At 41.4% G+C, this 18,022-nt stretch overlaps 1 protein-coding gene across 5 annotated transcripts in view; it reads right to left on the bottom strand.

Annotated features, from left to right (window-relative positions):
* ARHGAP44 (Rho GTPase activating protein 44) overlaps positions 1 to 18,022 on the bottom strand; it is a 173,623-nt gene that overhangs the window by 37,628 nt on the left and 117,973 nt on the right. For 4 of the 5 annotated variants that reach the window (XM_045526935.1, XM_045526936.1, XM_045526937.1 and 1 more), the window contains exons 7-10: positions 17,688 to 17,805; positions 5,920 to 5,988; positions 3,865 to 3,946; positions 3,313 to 3,440 (exon numbers count right to left, since the gene is read on the bottom strand). In XM_045526935.1, coding sequence (XP_045382891.1) covers positions 3,313 to 3,440; positions 3,865 to 3,946; positions 5,920 to 5,988; positions 17,688 to 17,805 — 397 coding nt within the window. The remainder of the gene's footprint in view (positions 1 to 3,312; positions 3,441 to 3,864; positions 3,947 to 5,919; positions 5,989 to 17,687; positions 17,806 to 18,022) is intronic. The other variant, XM_045526940.1, reaches the window with a different exon arrangement.

Consider the following 18,022-nt stretch of genomic DNA (forward strand, 5'->3'; position numbering starts at 1 on the left):
GTTGTCAAGGGTAAGCCTTTAGATTTTTGCTTATGTAACTGAAAGAAACATAAAAACCAGGGGGAGAAGGGGATTGTTCAGATAGCTAGGGAGTCCAGGTTTAGGGGTGATACAGGGAAATTTGCATGGAAATATTGAAGAATGGCAGTGAACACAGAGAGGAGCCCTTCCACTGGAAGGATCCCCATGGAGGCTGAGGCACAGGTCTTGGAAGGCAGAGTTGGGGGGTCGTGCTGAACGAAGACCCTGAGGCCCCTGTTGTCAGAGGCAATAAGGGGACCAGCGAGGGCCAAGGGAGCTGCTAGTCTCAAAGACGCTCCATTAGTAACACCATGCAGCGATGTGGCCCGGGAGGCTGGGACTGAGTCATCGGGTTTGGCAATCTGGGGGTCCCTGGAGACCACTGACGGTGGCCTTAGTGCCCAGTAGTGAGGCAGAAGTGACAGTACAGGAAGATAGTAAGTGTTGGTAAAGCCTCAGGATCGGCAGATGATGGAAGCTATTTTAAGCAATTGGGTAGCACAGAAAACAAAACCAACGTGCTGGGGAAGGAATACAAGGTGGTAGCTGGGTCGAAAGAAGATATTTTTTTCTCGCCTCAGGGAAATCTGAGCCTATTTGCGAGTAAAGGGAAAGAGCCGGCACAAAGTGGGGGAAAATGCAAGCCAGAGAGTGAGGTCTGGCCAGAGGTGGAAGGCCAGAAAGGGCAGAGACGGGAAGGAGAGTCGGGAGATGAGGCGGGAAACGTTCGAGAGCCCCATCCTTAAGAGCCGGTGTATGAGGATTAGATATCTGACGATACTAATAAGTTAGTTACTTTTTGGATATAATAGTACTATTATATTTGAAAACACTCCTTGTCTTTTAGAGCTACATATGAAAGTATTATTAATGAAAGGATATACGTTTGAGATTTGCTTCCAAATATCCAAGGCAGGGATTTGGGGGCAGGAGATGGAGGCGGAGATGAAACGAGATTGACCACAAGCTGGGCGATGGGGCTCACTATTTTATCTTTGTATGTTTATATTTTTCCATAATGAAAAAAGATAATGGGGAAAGAAAAGGCCAATCCATCTCCCTCCAAGAAATTATCTCTCAAGGACTGTAGAGACCTTCTCACTTTTTTCATTGGTAACAGACATGAAAATGCCTGGCACGTAAAAATGTGGCCAAAAACCCCATTTATTCCCATTCCTTTCTGAATATTCAGAATCTAGGACAGGCCTTGCGTATGGGAAGCAGCCAGCATCTGCGTGTTCACGGGCCGCCTGCTCTCCCACAGCCCCTCCGGTTTGCCCCGGGGCCTCACACGTCGCTTGGGACTGACTCGGCTTACTTGAGAAATGTTAGACTCTCTCCGCCAGCAAGTTTCTAAGTCCCATCGCACTCTTTCATACTTTGCTCAGTGATAAACGCAAAGCATGCCCTAAATAAATATTCACTGGCTGATCGGATCAAACGAAGATGAAGTAAAGATGTCAAAATAGCCTATGGAAGAATCCAAAGATGAGATCTATCTCCCAGGAAATGATCTATGCAGCAATAAATATTAGGTTATTAAGTATGAAATGTCCTATTTCCTTAAGTACTAAGTTTGACAGTTGATATCTCTGACATTTCACTTTGACTTTTCTTGTTTTATTTTTATTGTGAAGGTACATCCCCTCATTCTTTCAAATGGACAGCTTGGCTTGGGATTATCTTGCAAAATTTTTTTAGAGCAATTTTTGTGAAACCATGGATAAGTCAAAAGTTCATGTTATTTTAGAATATGAGTTCCATAGTGGAACCAGTGCAGCACAGACAGCTCGAAATATCAACAAAGTGTTTGAGAAGTACGTGGCTAACCACAGGACACCGATGGTTTGAGAAGTTCCATTCTGGTGGTTTTCATCTTGGAAATGAGTCACGTGGGTTACCAGAGACTGAGGTGGATAATGATGAGCTGAAAGCTGTAGTGGAAGTGAATATATCTCAACCTACGCATGAATTAGCAGCAAGGTTCGATGTTACTATTCCAACAATATCGGACCATTTGAAACAAATCGGCAAGGTAAAGAAGCTGGATAGATGGGTACTGCATAAATTAAACAAGTATAAGAAGAGAAATAGTCCCAAATCTTGCCTTTCTTTGCTGTCACGACATAAAGGCGAACCATTTCTATACTCTATTGTTACGCGTGATGAAAAATGAATTCTTTCTGACAATCACAAGCATTCAGCACAATGGTTGGATAAAGATGAAGTGCTGAAACGCAGTCCAAAACCAAATATTGATCCAAAAAACCTAATGGTGTGTGTTTGATGGTCCAGTGCTGATATCATCCACTACGGCTTCATGAAATCTGGTCAGCTGATGACAGTGGATGTCTGTTGCAGCCAGTTGGACCAAATATTGAGGATGGTTGCGATGAAGCAGCAGAGACTGGTCAATAGAGACAGGCCAACCCTCTTGCAAGGCAATGCTCAGACACATGTCACACAAACAATGCTGCTCAAACTGCAGAGGCTGGACTTGGAAACTCTGTCACCCACCATATTCACCAGACCTTGCACCAACTGACTACCACTTCTTCCAGGCTTTAGACCACTTCTTGCAAGGAAAAATATTCAATTCTCAACGAACTGTGGAAAACACCTCTCCCTATTTCATCGCCACTGGCTCTCCAGGCTTCTTCACTGCTGGCATAAACAAGCTACCATTAAGATGGCAAAACTGTGCTGATAGTTTAGGCACATACTTTGATTAATTGTACTGCTTCTTATTTGAGATATAATAACTATGCTTTTGATTTGAAATTGGACATTTCTTATTTAATGACCTAATACAAGTCACCAACAATTTGTCATAGAGCTTTTTGACATACTCTAAAAAGTACTTTCTAATGTATCTATCAATCATATTTTCAGGATCTCTATAAAAAAGTCACGATCAAAACATTAAGGGCTCTATTTTGAAGATTAGGTAACTTATTAAGCAAAAGGAGGAGGAGGAAGAGGAAGTAGAAGGAATAGTAGCAACAGCAGAATGCCTACAGCATCAAATCATGTTAACTACGAGGAAAAAATGGCGAGAATATGCCCATCAATTCCTCGTGGCTACATCAGTCTCTCACAGTCCTTGTAGAAGTGAAGGCTCGTGGTTAAAGGCAGGACCCGCGTGTGTGGGACAGGAGGCTGTACCATCGTCTTAACACGTTTGGACTCGCGAGGTCTGGAGTGGGCACCACAGAGGAAAGAAGACCCTGTAGGCCCCGTCTCATGGAAGGAGACCCACTCCAGGCTGCGTTTGGCCGTGCTCAGACCCACCTCCTCCTGCATCCCACACTCAAGCAGCATCGTCACGCACGCCTCGATGGGGAAGGCGATCTCCCGGCCGCTGATGGTGAGGTGCTCCTCCAGCGGCTTCCCGAAGGAGGGCTTCTCCACCCAGGCCTCTGGGGGGGAGGAGTGAGAAAGGGGTCTTGAGCAGTTTGAGAAAGTCAATCATGCTGGAATCTTCTTCTTTTGTCATCCAGATTCTCCTAAGACTCCCAAAGACATAGACGCCCCGGAGAGCCCCCATTCTGTGGTTTTGGGGATGATGGGGCACTGGAGAGGGTGGATGGCCAGACAGCTGTGTCCAGCACTGTCACATACCTCCACACACCCCTTACTCATCCCCGTGGAGGGGGCAGCCATGAGTGTGCTTTGCCTCACTGTACCTAGATCAAGGCACCAGCCTGGGAAGTCCTAGCGGCTCATCTAAAGGGGACCCCACCGGGCAGAGCAAAAGGGTGAACAACACACAGGGAGTTGGTCTCCTCCGGGAATGCAAGCAGGCTCCCAGCCCTCCCCTCTCCATGGAAGGCTTGCACTTACCCTGTTGTGCTTTGATCTGAGGCAACACAGCCTGCAAGAGTGTCAGTGACTTCCTGTGGTATTCAGCTTGCACTTCTATCAGCTGAAAACACACGAGGACAAGCATTACCCTTTGCCAAAGGGCAGGGAACACAGGTGTGCCGAGTAGTCTGCCCAGGTATTCTGGGGAAGGTGCTCACACCTGGGGGAGGAGGCGGCGTGCCTGGCTCCCTCCTCTAATCTTCCTCCTACGATGGGGCATGCTTCCTCTCTAGCCCCCTAACAAAGAAGTCACCACAAATGGGAATTTGGGAGGCAGAAGAATCAAGAAGGAAGGGGGCCCCCCATCCTCAACACGAGAGGCAACAGAGAGAGGTGCAACCACAGGAAGATATAAATGGAAAACATGCGTAGAAATTCATTTGCCTGTGAATATACACATCAGTGCCATTACCCTGTATAGAATCTTGGTTTCTGCAAGGTTACTTAAGCACATAACTGATCAGAAAACTTGTGGCCCGATCCACAATCCTCTTCTCGTACCTCGGGAGGTAAAACTACTTTGGCTACGGAGATACGGCCCAAACAACAAATTCTCTCAAAGTGTTCTATTTTGACCATTCCATTAATTAAAAGTGGCCAAAATGTTGATAAGAGCAGGTGAAAACCCATGAACAATAGTTACATTATTTATTTTCTGACCCCCACCCATCAGGCATGTGGGAGGGCAGAGGAGGGAATGAATCCCCATTTGCATGCTTGGCGTGGATGGCAGGCACTGTGGTCCCCAAGTAAAACTAAAGCAAAACTAATATGGATTTTTTTTTTAGAAAATCAGAATATTGCAATAAATGGTACACAAATGACAATTAGGTAGGCTAGTAGAGCTTGGAATGGCAATGAGTACATTAGTTTTAGAAACTCTAAAATTAAACATTACCTTCACAAACTAAGCCATTGGAATATACTTGAAAAATACTACTACTCTAAAATAAACTCTCTAAGTTGGAAGTGATGGAAATCAACTCCTTTTTAGGGTAGGAGGGACTTCTCTGCACGCTGGGCCACTAATGAAAATGTTGAAAAATTGCTAATAGCTCCCCGCTGTTCCACCGTACTTGTCAAAGCATTTTAACCTTTCAGGATTTCCCCCGTGTTTGTCCTCTCTTTACCTCCTTCCTTCCTTCCATATCATTCCTGCCTTTCCCTGATTATAGATGAAGAGCTTTTAGGTCTTAGCCTTATATCCCCAACTTTAAAAGCAGGTGGGCATCACTGTTTGATTAATTTGTATTTTTGTTCTCTCAAAGTTTTTCTCTCTTTTCTTCTTCTTCTTTTTTTTTTTTTTACTTGCCTTGTGCCTACCCTGGTAAACGGCCAGGGTCCTAATTATTTGCACCAGATTATTCAAGTTTAGATCACACAGATCTTCTTGCCTCCAGTTTCTTACTCTCTAAATCTGCTTTGGTTGATGAGAGGCTGGCAAATAGGCCACATCGATCACGGTTTACCTACTTGCCATTGTCTTTGATAAAAATCTAGATTTAAACAAAAATATATGCTGGGGGGAAGGTTTATCTTTCTATTTTTCTCAAGTCCCTTGATATCACAGACCATGGTTTCTCAAAGTCAGACCTACTGACATTTTGGATTGGATAATTCATTGCTGTGGGGCTATCCTGTGCACTGTGGGATATTCAGAAGCATGTCTGGTCTCTACCCTCTAAAGGCCAGCAGCACCTCCCTTCCCAGCTGTGACAACCAAAACATCTCCACATATTGCCAGATGTCCACTGGAGCAGGGGCCAAAATCACTCTTGGTTTAGAATCACTGGACTGAGTTGCAATCATTCTCAGGTTTGGAGTTGGGTTTTATTACCAGGTTTTTGGAGAAATCCATACAAGGGATAATAGATGGCAGGATTTACTCTCAGGCAGAACAGTCAAAGCCCCATCCTGTTCCATCATGTGCTCAACCAAGGGGCCCTCACTCCGTTCCACGCACCCTTCCCTTTCTGTCCGCATCACGACTCTTGCAGACAGACTTTAAGCAGTCTCACTGTTCTGGACACTTACCGTTTGAAAGTAGTTTGCATAGTCAATTTCTTTGGCCACGAAACTGTACATGTCAGCTGACAGCTGGTCCTGTGCAAGGTAAAATATACAACCAAGGTAAAGCATAAACCAATGGAGAGGGGCTCATGCAAGAGTCAAGACAATGTAGGAGAAAGCGCCTTAAACACTGTTTAACCTCATTTTTAATAATACTTGATATGAACTTTTCCCATGGGCATTTCCTTGTTACCCTACTATAGCTGGTGCATGAGTAAGTTTGTAAAGAATACCTATGCCACTCCTTTCTCCAGGGATTTGAACACATGGGCCACGTCTAGAGTTAAAGTCAAAGCTGGTGCAGGGGAGTGACGTGCAAATTACTTCCATGCATCTCTACAGCTGGTGCCCCCATTCTGAAGCAAGCTCCAAGTACACACTGTGCTGTTGCTCTTTTCATTCTGCCATTTCTTTCCTTTGATCATTTTGCTGTTCTGCTTTCTTTCATTCTCATTACTGATTGGTTAATCATAAGCATATGGGAAAGAGATGGAAACGTACCAATTTGGAGGAAGCTTGGCTAAGACAGGTGCACAGGGAAAGGATTGCTGACTCAAAGCTTGGCAAAATCTGGACTCATCCAATATTGCACACAGATCTAATGGTGTTAACAATCCTTCCTCATTCAGTGTTCCACGGGATTGGGTGGCAGCAACCTAATGCTGCCGGGAATCTGGAATGTTTCGTCCTTTGAGGAGAATAGTTTTCAATTCCACAGGAACACCCACAGCATAGTATAATAAAAGTACATTTTGAGCATAATGTAGACTCTGTCACTAACTGTATTTTTGAGCATCATTAACCATAGTTTTGAGCATGTCATTTCTCTGAAGGAGTTTGTACAAGTCATATGATCTCTAAGGTTATTCCTTGTTCGGTGGCTCTAGGCTAGGGGTCCTCAGACAAGATGCTTAGTTGAAGACAGAAGAACCTTTGTGTTCACGTTGAGGCAAGAAAACATGAAAACAGCTCAAGAAAGCTGACCTAGGTGACAAATGAATGAGAGCAGGCACCTACATGCTTCAGGAAGAGCGTATTTCATGACACCTCTAGCATTTGGAACCAACTCCACTATCCTCAGTCTTTCCAGCTGCCAGTTAAGCCAGTTCTCAGTAAGAACACTGGGATGTGCAGGGATAATGTTTCTTTTCCAGTAGCTGTGACAGGCAAGCAACTGCGGGGAACATCATTCAAGAGTTTCTGTACACAAGGCAACAGAACCAGGTAACAGAGTTTAAAGAAGAAATCTGTTCTCTGGCGAGCTCTAAGCACAGACTAGACAATGCTGTGCTTGGTCTCATTTCAGAGAATGAAGAAAGAAGAAAATGAATTAACATTCATTGAGAATAGTCCAGGTGCCAGGCACAATGTTACATGGAATTCACCTCTAACTCTCTTAGGTAAGGTCTGCATTTCCAATTTCAGATCAACAGGAAACACAGTTCACGCATGTTATCTGTCTGTTGACCACTGTCGCAACAAGATTAGCATTGTCGGGGCTCAAGAACTATTTGCTGAACAAACAGATGAGGAAACCAAGGCTCAGAGACGGTAAGTTTCCCAAAGAATAATAAAACGGGCTCAAAGACCACCCCAGCTCCATTTAACTAAAGGATTCCTTAAATGAATGCCAAGTCTATCAAAGGTTCAAGAGAAAGGTTTTGTCAGGAATCTACCCCGTCTGCCATCCCTTCAGCAGCTGTGCTCAGGAGACATCCACCACCAGCCTGGCAGTGGCAGTTGGGAGGGAGATATTTTCTCTGTCTTTCTTCCTTTTTTTTTTTAGAGACAGGGTCTCACTTTGTCACCCAGGCTGGAGTGCAGTAGCCTGATCATAGCTCCCCATAACCTCAAACTCCTGGGCTCAAATGATCCTCTCACCTCAGTCTCTGGGTAGGTGAGATTATAGGCATGTGCCACCCGGTAAATTTTTTTTTTTTTTGTGAGACAGAGTCTCACTCTGTTGCCTGGGCTAGAGTGCCGTGGCATCAGCCTAGCTCACAGCAACCTCAAACTCCTGGGCTCAAGCGATCCTCCTGCCTCAGCCTCCCGAGTAGCTGGGACTACAGGCATGTAACACCATGCCTGGCTAATTTTTTCTATATATATATATATGTTTTTAGCTGTCCGTATAATTTCTTTTCTATTTTTAGTAGAGACGGGGTCTCACTCTTGCTCAGGCTGGTCTTGAACTCCTGGCCTCCAGCAATCCTCCCACTTCGGCCTCCCAGAGTGCTAGGATTGCAGGCGTGAGCCACCACACCCAGCGGTAGACATTTCAAGTTAGAAAAAAACAGCTGAGTGATAAAAATGGCTCAGCAGACAGGAAAGGAAGGGAGCCCCTGAAAGACTAAATGTTGCCTCAAGTACACCTTCAACGTCTTAGCACTTGAGCTTCTCCAGCAGATGATCTTATAGAATTTGCATGTGCACTCAGGAAGAAGACAGGACTTTAAAAATTATGATTGGACTATTTTGCTATTAAGCTAACAATATGAATTCCAAATAAACCACACTGCAAGTAAGAAATAAAAGTGGAAACTATAACTCAAATTTCCATTTATCTAAATCATTAGCAAATTTTCTTTATAAAGAGAAAAAAACCTTTCATCAATAATCACCAGAGTTTAATGTATTATATTTAAAAAAATCATGTTTTCTGATTTTGTAACTACTCCACACTCAGGAAAATACAATAACCAAATTCACCTGTGATCCCACCATAGAGATAATCACTATAAACACTACTAAGGCTTGCTTGTTCTGTGTCTGTTCTAACCAGTCATCTGTTTTTGCATGATTGATTTACAAAAAAAAAAAAAAAAAATGGGACCAAATTTCTTTGTGGCTCATTTACCCCCAGATACACATGCTTTCTAATGGTCACATGACATTTTATTATAGGGATGCACTGTGTTTCTAGTGTTGGATATTGTGGTTCTAATTTTTCATATTATAGTAACAGCTGAATAGACATCTGTTTATATAGGTTTGCACCCATCTCTGGATTATTTGGTCCAGTTTAGTCATCCTACTGACGATAAATTCTGTATTTAAATGAATGCTGATTATATAATTCTCTATGGTTCAAATTTAAAATATTAAAAAGATAATAATGAATTGGGACACAAGGGGTCTGTCAATTACATTTATTGTCCATTGTCAATTCCTTGTCAACACTGAGTACCCATTTTCCTCTGAGAGTTCTCATCTACTTTTTTTTTTTTTTGAGACAGAGTCTTGCTCTGTTACCTGGGCTAGAGTGCCGTGGCATCCTCATCATAGCTCACAGCAACCTCAAACTCCTGGGCTCAAGCAATCCTCCTGCCTCAGCCTTCTGAGTAGCTGGTATGTACCACCAGGCTTGGCTAATTATTTTATTTTTGTAGAGATGGGTCTCATTATGCTGTCCAGGCTGGTCTTAAACTCTTGGCCTTAAGCAATCTACCTGCCTCAGCCTCCAAAAATGCTGGGATTATAGGCGTGAGCCACTGTGCCTGGCTTACTTCGTATTCATAAGATTTTTAAGAGTTATTTAGATTGATGAGACCATTGGCTTTATCAAACACTGTGAACACTTTCCCCCAATTTGTCATTTGGGGCACTACAACATTTTTTGGGGGAGGAGTCAATGTACTTTTTAATAGTTTTTCCATGTAGTAGTATTTATTAAATGTTTCTCTTTATGGTTTTCTCCTTTGATAATATGCTTAGGGCTCATCAACCAACAATATAAATATCCATATATATGTTCAATAAAGAATATAACTTTGAAATGTTTAATAAATTTGGAATTTATTTTGGTACTCATCTCAGACACCAACTCAGAAAAAAATTTTTCAAAGAGCTAACCAAATGTCCCAGAATTATTCATGAATAGACTAGACTGTCCCTATGGATTGTAAATGTTATATTTACCAGATGAAACGTCTCATATACTTGAATTTTCATCAGGCTGAGATGTCTTTTTTTTCCTTACTGATCTATATTTCTGAAATAGTACTTAAATTTTAATTCCATTCTATGACTCTACAATATATTTTAAGAGATAGTAATTCAAAGCTCCAATAATTCTTCCACATTAACTTTATAAATCTTTTATCACCCTTTGAAAAATTTATTATAATTATATCTACTTACCACAGTACTAATCAAATTAATTCTGGAAAATCCAAGTGTTAATAATATTTATTTATAGGAACATCTTTCCATTTTATAAAGTTGTCTTTGATTTCCTGAGCAATATTTTATAATTATCCTATATTTCATAATTTTACAGTAGGATTTTAAATATTCTATTATTAAAAAATCCCCAAGATATTTATAAATATTGGCCTCTTAAATAATTTTTCTTGGTAAAAAGTAAAACCTCAATATTTATTGACTCCTGGTTTCCAGTCCAGCATCTAAGGAGCTTAGAAGTGTGTCCTAACAGAAAGCAAAAAGCTGAACAAACTAAACAATCAACAACTCTCCTTAGATCTGTCAGAGAAGTGACGTCACAGAGCAAACTGCTGCCCCCAAAACTGGAGACAGGTAGGTACAGAGAATCACAACTCACTGCAGCAGAAACCAGTCCTGGGGTGGGAAAACCTACACTGCAACTGAGGAATTGCTGGGGGCTCAGTGTGGACAAGTCTGAAAGTTAAATACTCTAGGGGGGACCGGGGCATGGTGGCTCGTGCCTGTAATCCTAGCACTCTGGGAGGCTGAGGCAGGAGGACTGCAGTGAGTTATGATGATGCCACTGCACTTCTACCCAGGAGAACAGAGTGAGAGTCTGTCTCAAAAACAAACAAACACTCCAGGAGGATATAGTCACAGGGGGCCGGCAGGGGGGCACTTTTACCTTCAGGAGCTCTATCAGGTTCTCACAGTGAATTTCAGAGAAAAATCCTCCCCTGCTTCCAGCAGGTGGAGGGTGGTGGGGTGGTGGGTGGGTTGGGGGAGAAGTAACCATTTTGAAATATGACAGAACAGTCTATTCTTCTCAACAAGGTCTGCCCTCAAGAGAAATTAGTTTACCAAAGTCTAAACTCTGGGCTTTTCCCATTGCCTTACCAGCCTGAGAGAAGGGAAATACTCAATTCCAGCCTTCTCTAGCCATTCTGTCCCACCTACGAAAGAAATAATAAAAATCCTAGAAGCACTGGTCCAACTCACAGCCCAGGGACACAGGCTCACCAAAAGAATGAGACCTAATCATGGGATTGTAGAACACTTCCTCTTTCTGCCCACCTCACAACTATATCACTAAAGATCCATGACCACTGTTCCTTTTACTCGGTACATCACATCCAACTTTCAACACAAAAATTACAAGGCATATTAAAAGGCAAAAAACACAGATTAAAGATACTGAACAAGGATCAGAACCTAATTGGAATGACCAAAATCCAAAAGACTGACAACACCAAATGCCAGCTAGATGTGAAGCAACAGGAACTCCCGCTCATTTCTGGTGGGAATGCAAAGTAGTGTAGCCACTTTGGAAGATGGCATGGCAGTTTCTTACAAAACTAAACACACTCTCACCATACAGTCTAGCAAGTATGCTCCTTGGTATTTGCCCAAATAAATGGAAAACTTATGTCCACACAAAAGCTTGCACATGGATGTCTGCAGCCTCTTTGTTCATAATTGCCAAAACTCAGCAGCAACAAAGATGTCCTTCAGTAGGTGAATGGATAAACTGTGGTATATCCAAACAATGACATATTATTCAGTGCTAAAAAAAAAATGACTTTTTAAGCCATGAAAAAAAAACTTGAAGGAAACTTAAATGCATATTACTAAGTGAAAGAAGCCAATCTGAAAAGGCTACTACATACTGTATGACAGTAAAAATATCAGTGGTTGCCAAGGCTTGCAGGGAGGGAGGAATGAATAGCCGGAGGACGGAGGACTTTTAGGGCAGTAAAGCTACTCTTTATGATACTATAATGGTAGATATGTCAGTACATAATTGTCAGAACATACAACACCAAGAGTGAACCCTAATGTAAACTATGGACTTTGGGTGATAATGTGGCAATGTAATTTCATCAATTATAATAAGTCTGTACCACTGTGCTGTGGGATGTTGCTGCTGGGGGAGGCTGTGCACATGTGTGGGGGCGGGAGATATACGGGAACTCCCTTTATAACTCTCCACTCAATTTTGCTGTGAAATTATAAAGGCTCTAAAAAATAAAGTTTATTAATTTAAAAAGGTTTAAAAGATCATTTCAAAAGCAAAAAAAAGAAAGCACAAAACATCCGGTTTTCAGAATCTCATATTTAAGATAGAGATCTTTGACGCAGGCCAATTTTATTTTTCTATGCTCTTCTGAGATGTTTATTCAAATCTCCTGTTATCTGTACATTGGCTTTCCATTTTTTATCTTCAACATCTACCAGCTTTTCTCTCATTGTTTTTGTTCCTTTTGACTCCTACCTTAACATTCTAGAAAAAATTTTCAAGTTTTTCTCTACATTATTGGCTCGTTTTTTTGCAGTGTCAATTCTGTTCTTTATTAAGAGCAATTCCATGCCTGCATTCCTTTCTAGTTAAAAAAAATATTTCCTAATCTCATTCAATTCTCTTTCCATGTTACTTGGTGATTTTATCTAATCTTTATCTATTGGTGCCTAAAGTCCATATTCCCTTGAACCTAACCAAGATATGTTATATGAAATTTATTGTTATCACCAATAAATCTTTTTCAAAAGTGTTTTAATTCTTGAGTACTTTGTTACTATTTTCTAACATAAAGAAACAATCTATTCAGGACTATTTTTCAACCTTAAAATGGTGAGCATCTCTTTCTTGCCCCTACTTCCCATTCTGACAGATCTTCTCTGAACTTAAGTTCTGATACATTTAGTGACTTAGAAGCCTTTGAGGTTGCTGCTGCAGAGGATGCCTACAGTCAAATTCAAAAATCACAATAATTAAAATTATTTGAGTTTGGTAAAGCTACTGGGCCAGGGAGCATGTTTGTTTATAATGTGCTCTGTCCTCTATTTTGGTAAATGGTACAGCTGTGCCCAGCCTCCTTAGTGGTACTGCTGCCCGACACACCAGGGAAGGTCCCAGCCACCAGGTGGCTTCCCACTGGATGTGGCTGTGCTTGTCCTTAGATCTCCTGGGCTAGACTGTCCTTGCAAAAGAGATTCCAAGCAATGTACGTGCTCCTCAACCATTCCACTGCCTTCCAGGTTACATGTATTCATGGGTTCTGCCAGGATCTCCTTTACTTGCTTCCCATGACATGACATTAATTCTGTAATAAGAGGAATTGTAGGTCAAGATCCAATGTTGTCTTTTAATCTGACATTATATGAGGAGGAAAAGATGGGCTAGAGATCTGCTTCCAGTTGCCATCTTTTCCAGATTCAACCATGATTTTCAAAGAGCAAAGACTGTACACGGGAGAAGAATAAAATGGAAAAGAAAAGACACAAGTTGAGAGAGAGAGAAAGAGGGAGAGAGAGAGAGGAGATGAGGCTAATGAGAAAAACATCGATGTGGCTGGAGTCAGGATAAGAATGTATGTGATGGGATATGGAGATAAAAGCGGGAAAGGTGAAAATGGAAAGAATCACCTTCCAGTGAAAATCCCAAGACTGTAGCCAGTCTCCTACACAAAACAAAACAAAACAAAACAACATTGCCATCATCAAGTGGATTAGGTTTTCAATCATTGTCTTCTCTATTATTACTTCATTGTTCACAGGTCCTGCTTCACTTTCTCTCCCCTTATTGAAAAATTACCACCTATTTACACTTCCTTGGATGTATTGGTTGAGGAGTAAAGGATCTTACAAAGAAAAGAGAAAGCAGGTACTGGCTGTGAAGGTGAGGGTGGCCTTTTTTTGTGAAAGGGAAGCAGGGCAGGGTTTGGATGGGCTCCTGAAAGGATGTAGGCAGGCAACGCTGCACCTGCAAGTCTGCCTGAGGTCTCAGCAGGTTCCATCTTACGGAACCCTTCCCTGGTGGGCTAAAGCTCTCGGGGTTCCAAAGAGCTGGGGAGCTCTGCTTGGTCCTCTCAGTGCCTAAACAGACAGGAATCAGATTGCTACTTCATTAACTTTCAGCTCACAAACTTGCACTTTTCTGGTCTGCCACAGTGTAGGAGACCCAAAGACTTGTTTAAACCATGAAAAGATTAGGGAAAACAACCCATTTAAGAAAACCTAGGAAGGGGAGGTAGAAAGACTAAGGAGGATATTTAAAACAACTGGCAACCAACAAAGTAGAGATAAAAGAAGATTCAGAAGAGAACTTTAACAAAATCAGCAGTGAACACTTTCAAAGTCACCTCAGCACACAAATAAGACTACCTAGAGTACCATGTGCAGTTTTAATAACTGGGTATGATCATTTCAAAGTTCACAGAATAAAACAGATGTCACAGACTAGCCATGATAATTACAAAAAGAGTGGAGGTCATCTTACTGGAGATTATACTTATTTTGAACCCATTAGAATAGAAAGTGTGTATTATTGTCTCAGGAATAGGCAAACAGATTAATAAAACACAGAGTCCAGAAATAAATCTGAGTAATTATTAATAGAGAGTAAGATTTCACTTCATGGAGAGGTACCTTATTTAATGAATGGTGCTGGCAAAATTGACTACCAATCTGAAAAAAAAAAAAAAAAAACCCCTCTACCTCATACCACATATAAAAATTAATGTCAGGCGTATTAAAATTTATAAAATAGGTGTATAAATGCATTAAAGTATTGGAATAAAATTAAAGAAAGAAAACAGTTTAACTTTTGGGTAGAAGATGCCCGATGGGCCACCCAGGATTTTTTCCCGTGGCAAGGAAATGTAAGTATATGGCTAAGTTTTTAATGGCAGATGTCAACATAAACAAAGTTAAAAGACAAATGGCAGACTCAAAAAAGCATCTGCAGCACAAAAGACAGAAAAAAGTTTAATATCCCTAGTACACAGAGAACTTTTATAAATTAATATTTAAAAAAACAATAGAAATATTGGTCCAACTGCCAATACAAATAGGCAATTCACCAAATTGAAAATGCATATAAATGTATGAAGAATGTCCAATGAATACATTAAGTTATATTCATCATCACTAATATTCAGGGAAATTAAGATTACAATAACACAGAGGTAGCTTTTCTTCCCTTACTAGACTGTGAAAAACTGAAAATAAAGGTAAAGATGAAGGAAAATGTACTATTTTATATATTGCTGGTGGGAATGTGAACTGTCTTTCCTTTTCAGAGAAATAAAATGTCAATACCTATTAAATTTAAAAATGTATGCATAGACTTTAACCTAAAAATATCATTTTTGGGAATCAATCCTGTAGAAGAAAATTTACCAGGCTGTAGGGATATACATATAAGGATGTTTATTGTATCATTTTGGGGGATGGCAAAAAATAAAACAAAAGCACACCAGTTTGAACATCCCTCAATAGCGAAATAACTAAATAAATCATTATACATATATACACACACACACATAGACGTGTGTGTGTATCTATCCCTACTATGGAATATTATGTACTTTATAAAAAAGACTAAGATCTATATCTCCTAAAATAAACACATGTTTAGACTATAGTGTTAACTGAGAACAGTGGTAGATTAATATAAACAGTATGACTGTTTTATTGAAAACAAACACAGGTAACTAGGAAAATGCCATATAAGAGTATGTTTGTATGATTATGAAGGAAGGTGTGGAGGGGTATAAAATAGGCCCTAACACTGGCTTCCACATCCTTATAACTTTTATGGCCACTTGGCATGTAAAGGAATGCATTGTCACAATAAAGTCTTTAATGTTTTTTTTTAATTTTTAATTTTTTTTAAATATGAAGTGGTGGGGGGTTGTGAGAAGGGGTGTTTGGTTGCCTTGTTTGATTTTGTTGAGACAGACTCCCACTCTGCCGCCCTGCGTAGAGCGCAGTGGCATCACTGAAGCTGACTGCAACCTCCAACCCCTGGGGTCTAAGCGATCCTTCTGCCTCAGCCTCCCAGGTAGCTGGGATTACAGACACATGCCGCAAGGCCTGGCTGGGTTTTTTTTTTTTTCTTTCTTTTTGGTAGAACAGTGGTCTCGCTCTTGCTCAGGCTAGTCTCAAATTCCTGAGCTCAAGTGATCCTCCCGCCTCGGCCTCCCAGAGTGCTAGGATTTCAGGAGTGAGCCACCACGCCAGCCAACAGCAAAGTCGTAATAAGTATCGGTGGGGAGGAGGAATTAGCCACCTTGTTTGGAAACAGAGGGGTTGCTGGGCAAAAAGGGGGAGAATACTGGTGTTTTCTTGATATATTTTTGTATTTTTTAACTGATTATGGTGAACACATATAATTTTTGTAATCTTTGAAGAGGAATTTAATATATTTTTGGCACAGTAGCAACTGTAAGACGCTACATAAGAATGTATGAAGCCACTGAACTTTTACCCTGATATATTTGGATATTCACACTCAGTACCCCCTCTTAACACCGCCCTCTGTGTCTACTGGAAAAGGAATTTTTAAAAGACTCTTAGCTGAAGAACACAGATCTATGGTAGAGGGTAAAAGAATACACAGAGTAAATGTCAAATCAGCGGGAGAGAAAAGCTACACTTCAGGAATAGCACACCAGCCAGATATTTGCCATTTACGCAGATGTTCAAAGGACAACCGGCTTTGCTCCCAAAGAATCTTGGATCTGAGGTGCTGGTCTCGCTTTGCTTGGTTCCCCAGTACTTCAGGCCGGGAGACAATGAATCCTTTAAAAATCTTTCAATGTTTCTAATTCCAGACAGAAATTCTACCTGATTCTGAATGCCACCTGACTGCAAGGTCAAAGCCACTTGCACAGGGCGGCTATAAAAGAATAAGCCAATGGACAGCCCAATAAGACTCCACAGAGCCACGAGGAACAGCGATGTCCATGTGTAAAGCAATCATTCTCCTTTAAAACTGTACATGATTAATGTAAGATGTTTCCAGAATAGTTATAAAAACATGATATTTTTGTTCCTTGGGTTTAAATATAGTTTTGGTTTCCTTGGAAACCCAAACTGACATATATGCATGTAAACAGATGTACATACACACTGAGCATCATGAATGGTATATTGCTAATTAAGTCCCATACAACGTTTGTCGGGAAAGTAAACGGGAAACATTTGAATGAGCATAACAAAGGACATCATTCCATGAGTACAAAGACACAGTTTTTAGAATGATGCACTGTCTTTTAACAAGTGCGAGGTTTTCTTTTCCATGACTATTTCCACAGCTAGCATTTCAACTTTCTAGATAAATGTCTTCTAGGAGGCATAGGACTGATAACGTGACTCAGGAAACATCAAAAAGCAAACTTCAGAAAAGAAACAACAGAATGTCAACAGTGAGTCAAGGCTTATCCATGCTCTCAATCCTCAAGTGTCCTGTGTGGCCTAGAATTTATTCTTTGGGACTCAGATAATTCACAAAAGCATCACACAGAAACAAAGGTCAGTTCTCTCTGCCTGTCATGCAGGAACACCAGTGACCACCGAACGCTGTGTCCCTGTCTAGGTCACCACCAAAGCCCCAACTCTTTGGCTTCAACCTGTACTCCTTGGAGGTGTTAGCGGGCAGGCGTGGGGACATTCAGTTCAACTAGAGACTCACTAACAGAGTTTTAAGAGAACTCCAGTGAACAAGAAGGAAATCCCTGAGGGCTCCCCAGCCTGTCCCAGTAGAGAGGAGCAAAGAGGGCGGGTACCCTGCAAATCTCCACTCTGTTGGCAGCCTCCTCCATTTCTTCCCTGAGGGCATCAGCTTTGGCACCCGCAGGCTGTAAGCTGCTGGACAAACCTGAAGACTTGGAAGTCTGCTGCCACCTGATAAAAAATAGAAGAAAAAGAGGAGAGATGTGAGACAGGTAGAGCCCTGGGGATATCGTGGGAACGCTGAGAAACTACTTGGCTACAGATATTACCCAGGGAACTCCACACCCTCACGGGAAAGGAGAGGTGATGAAAAGTACCAAGTACTAGGCCGGGAGAAAGGGGACCCGCCCTCCAATTTGCCACTGCTTTTCCTACTGTCTTGCAAACA

Source organism: Lemur catta, chromosome 15, assembly GCF_020740605.2.
Source record: "Lemur catta isolate mLemCat1 chromosome 15, mLemCat1.pri, whole genome shotgun sequence".
Classification (NCBI taxonomy): domain Eukaryota; kingdom Metazoa; phylum Chordata; class Mammalia; order Primates; family Lemuridae; genus Lemur; species Lemur catta.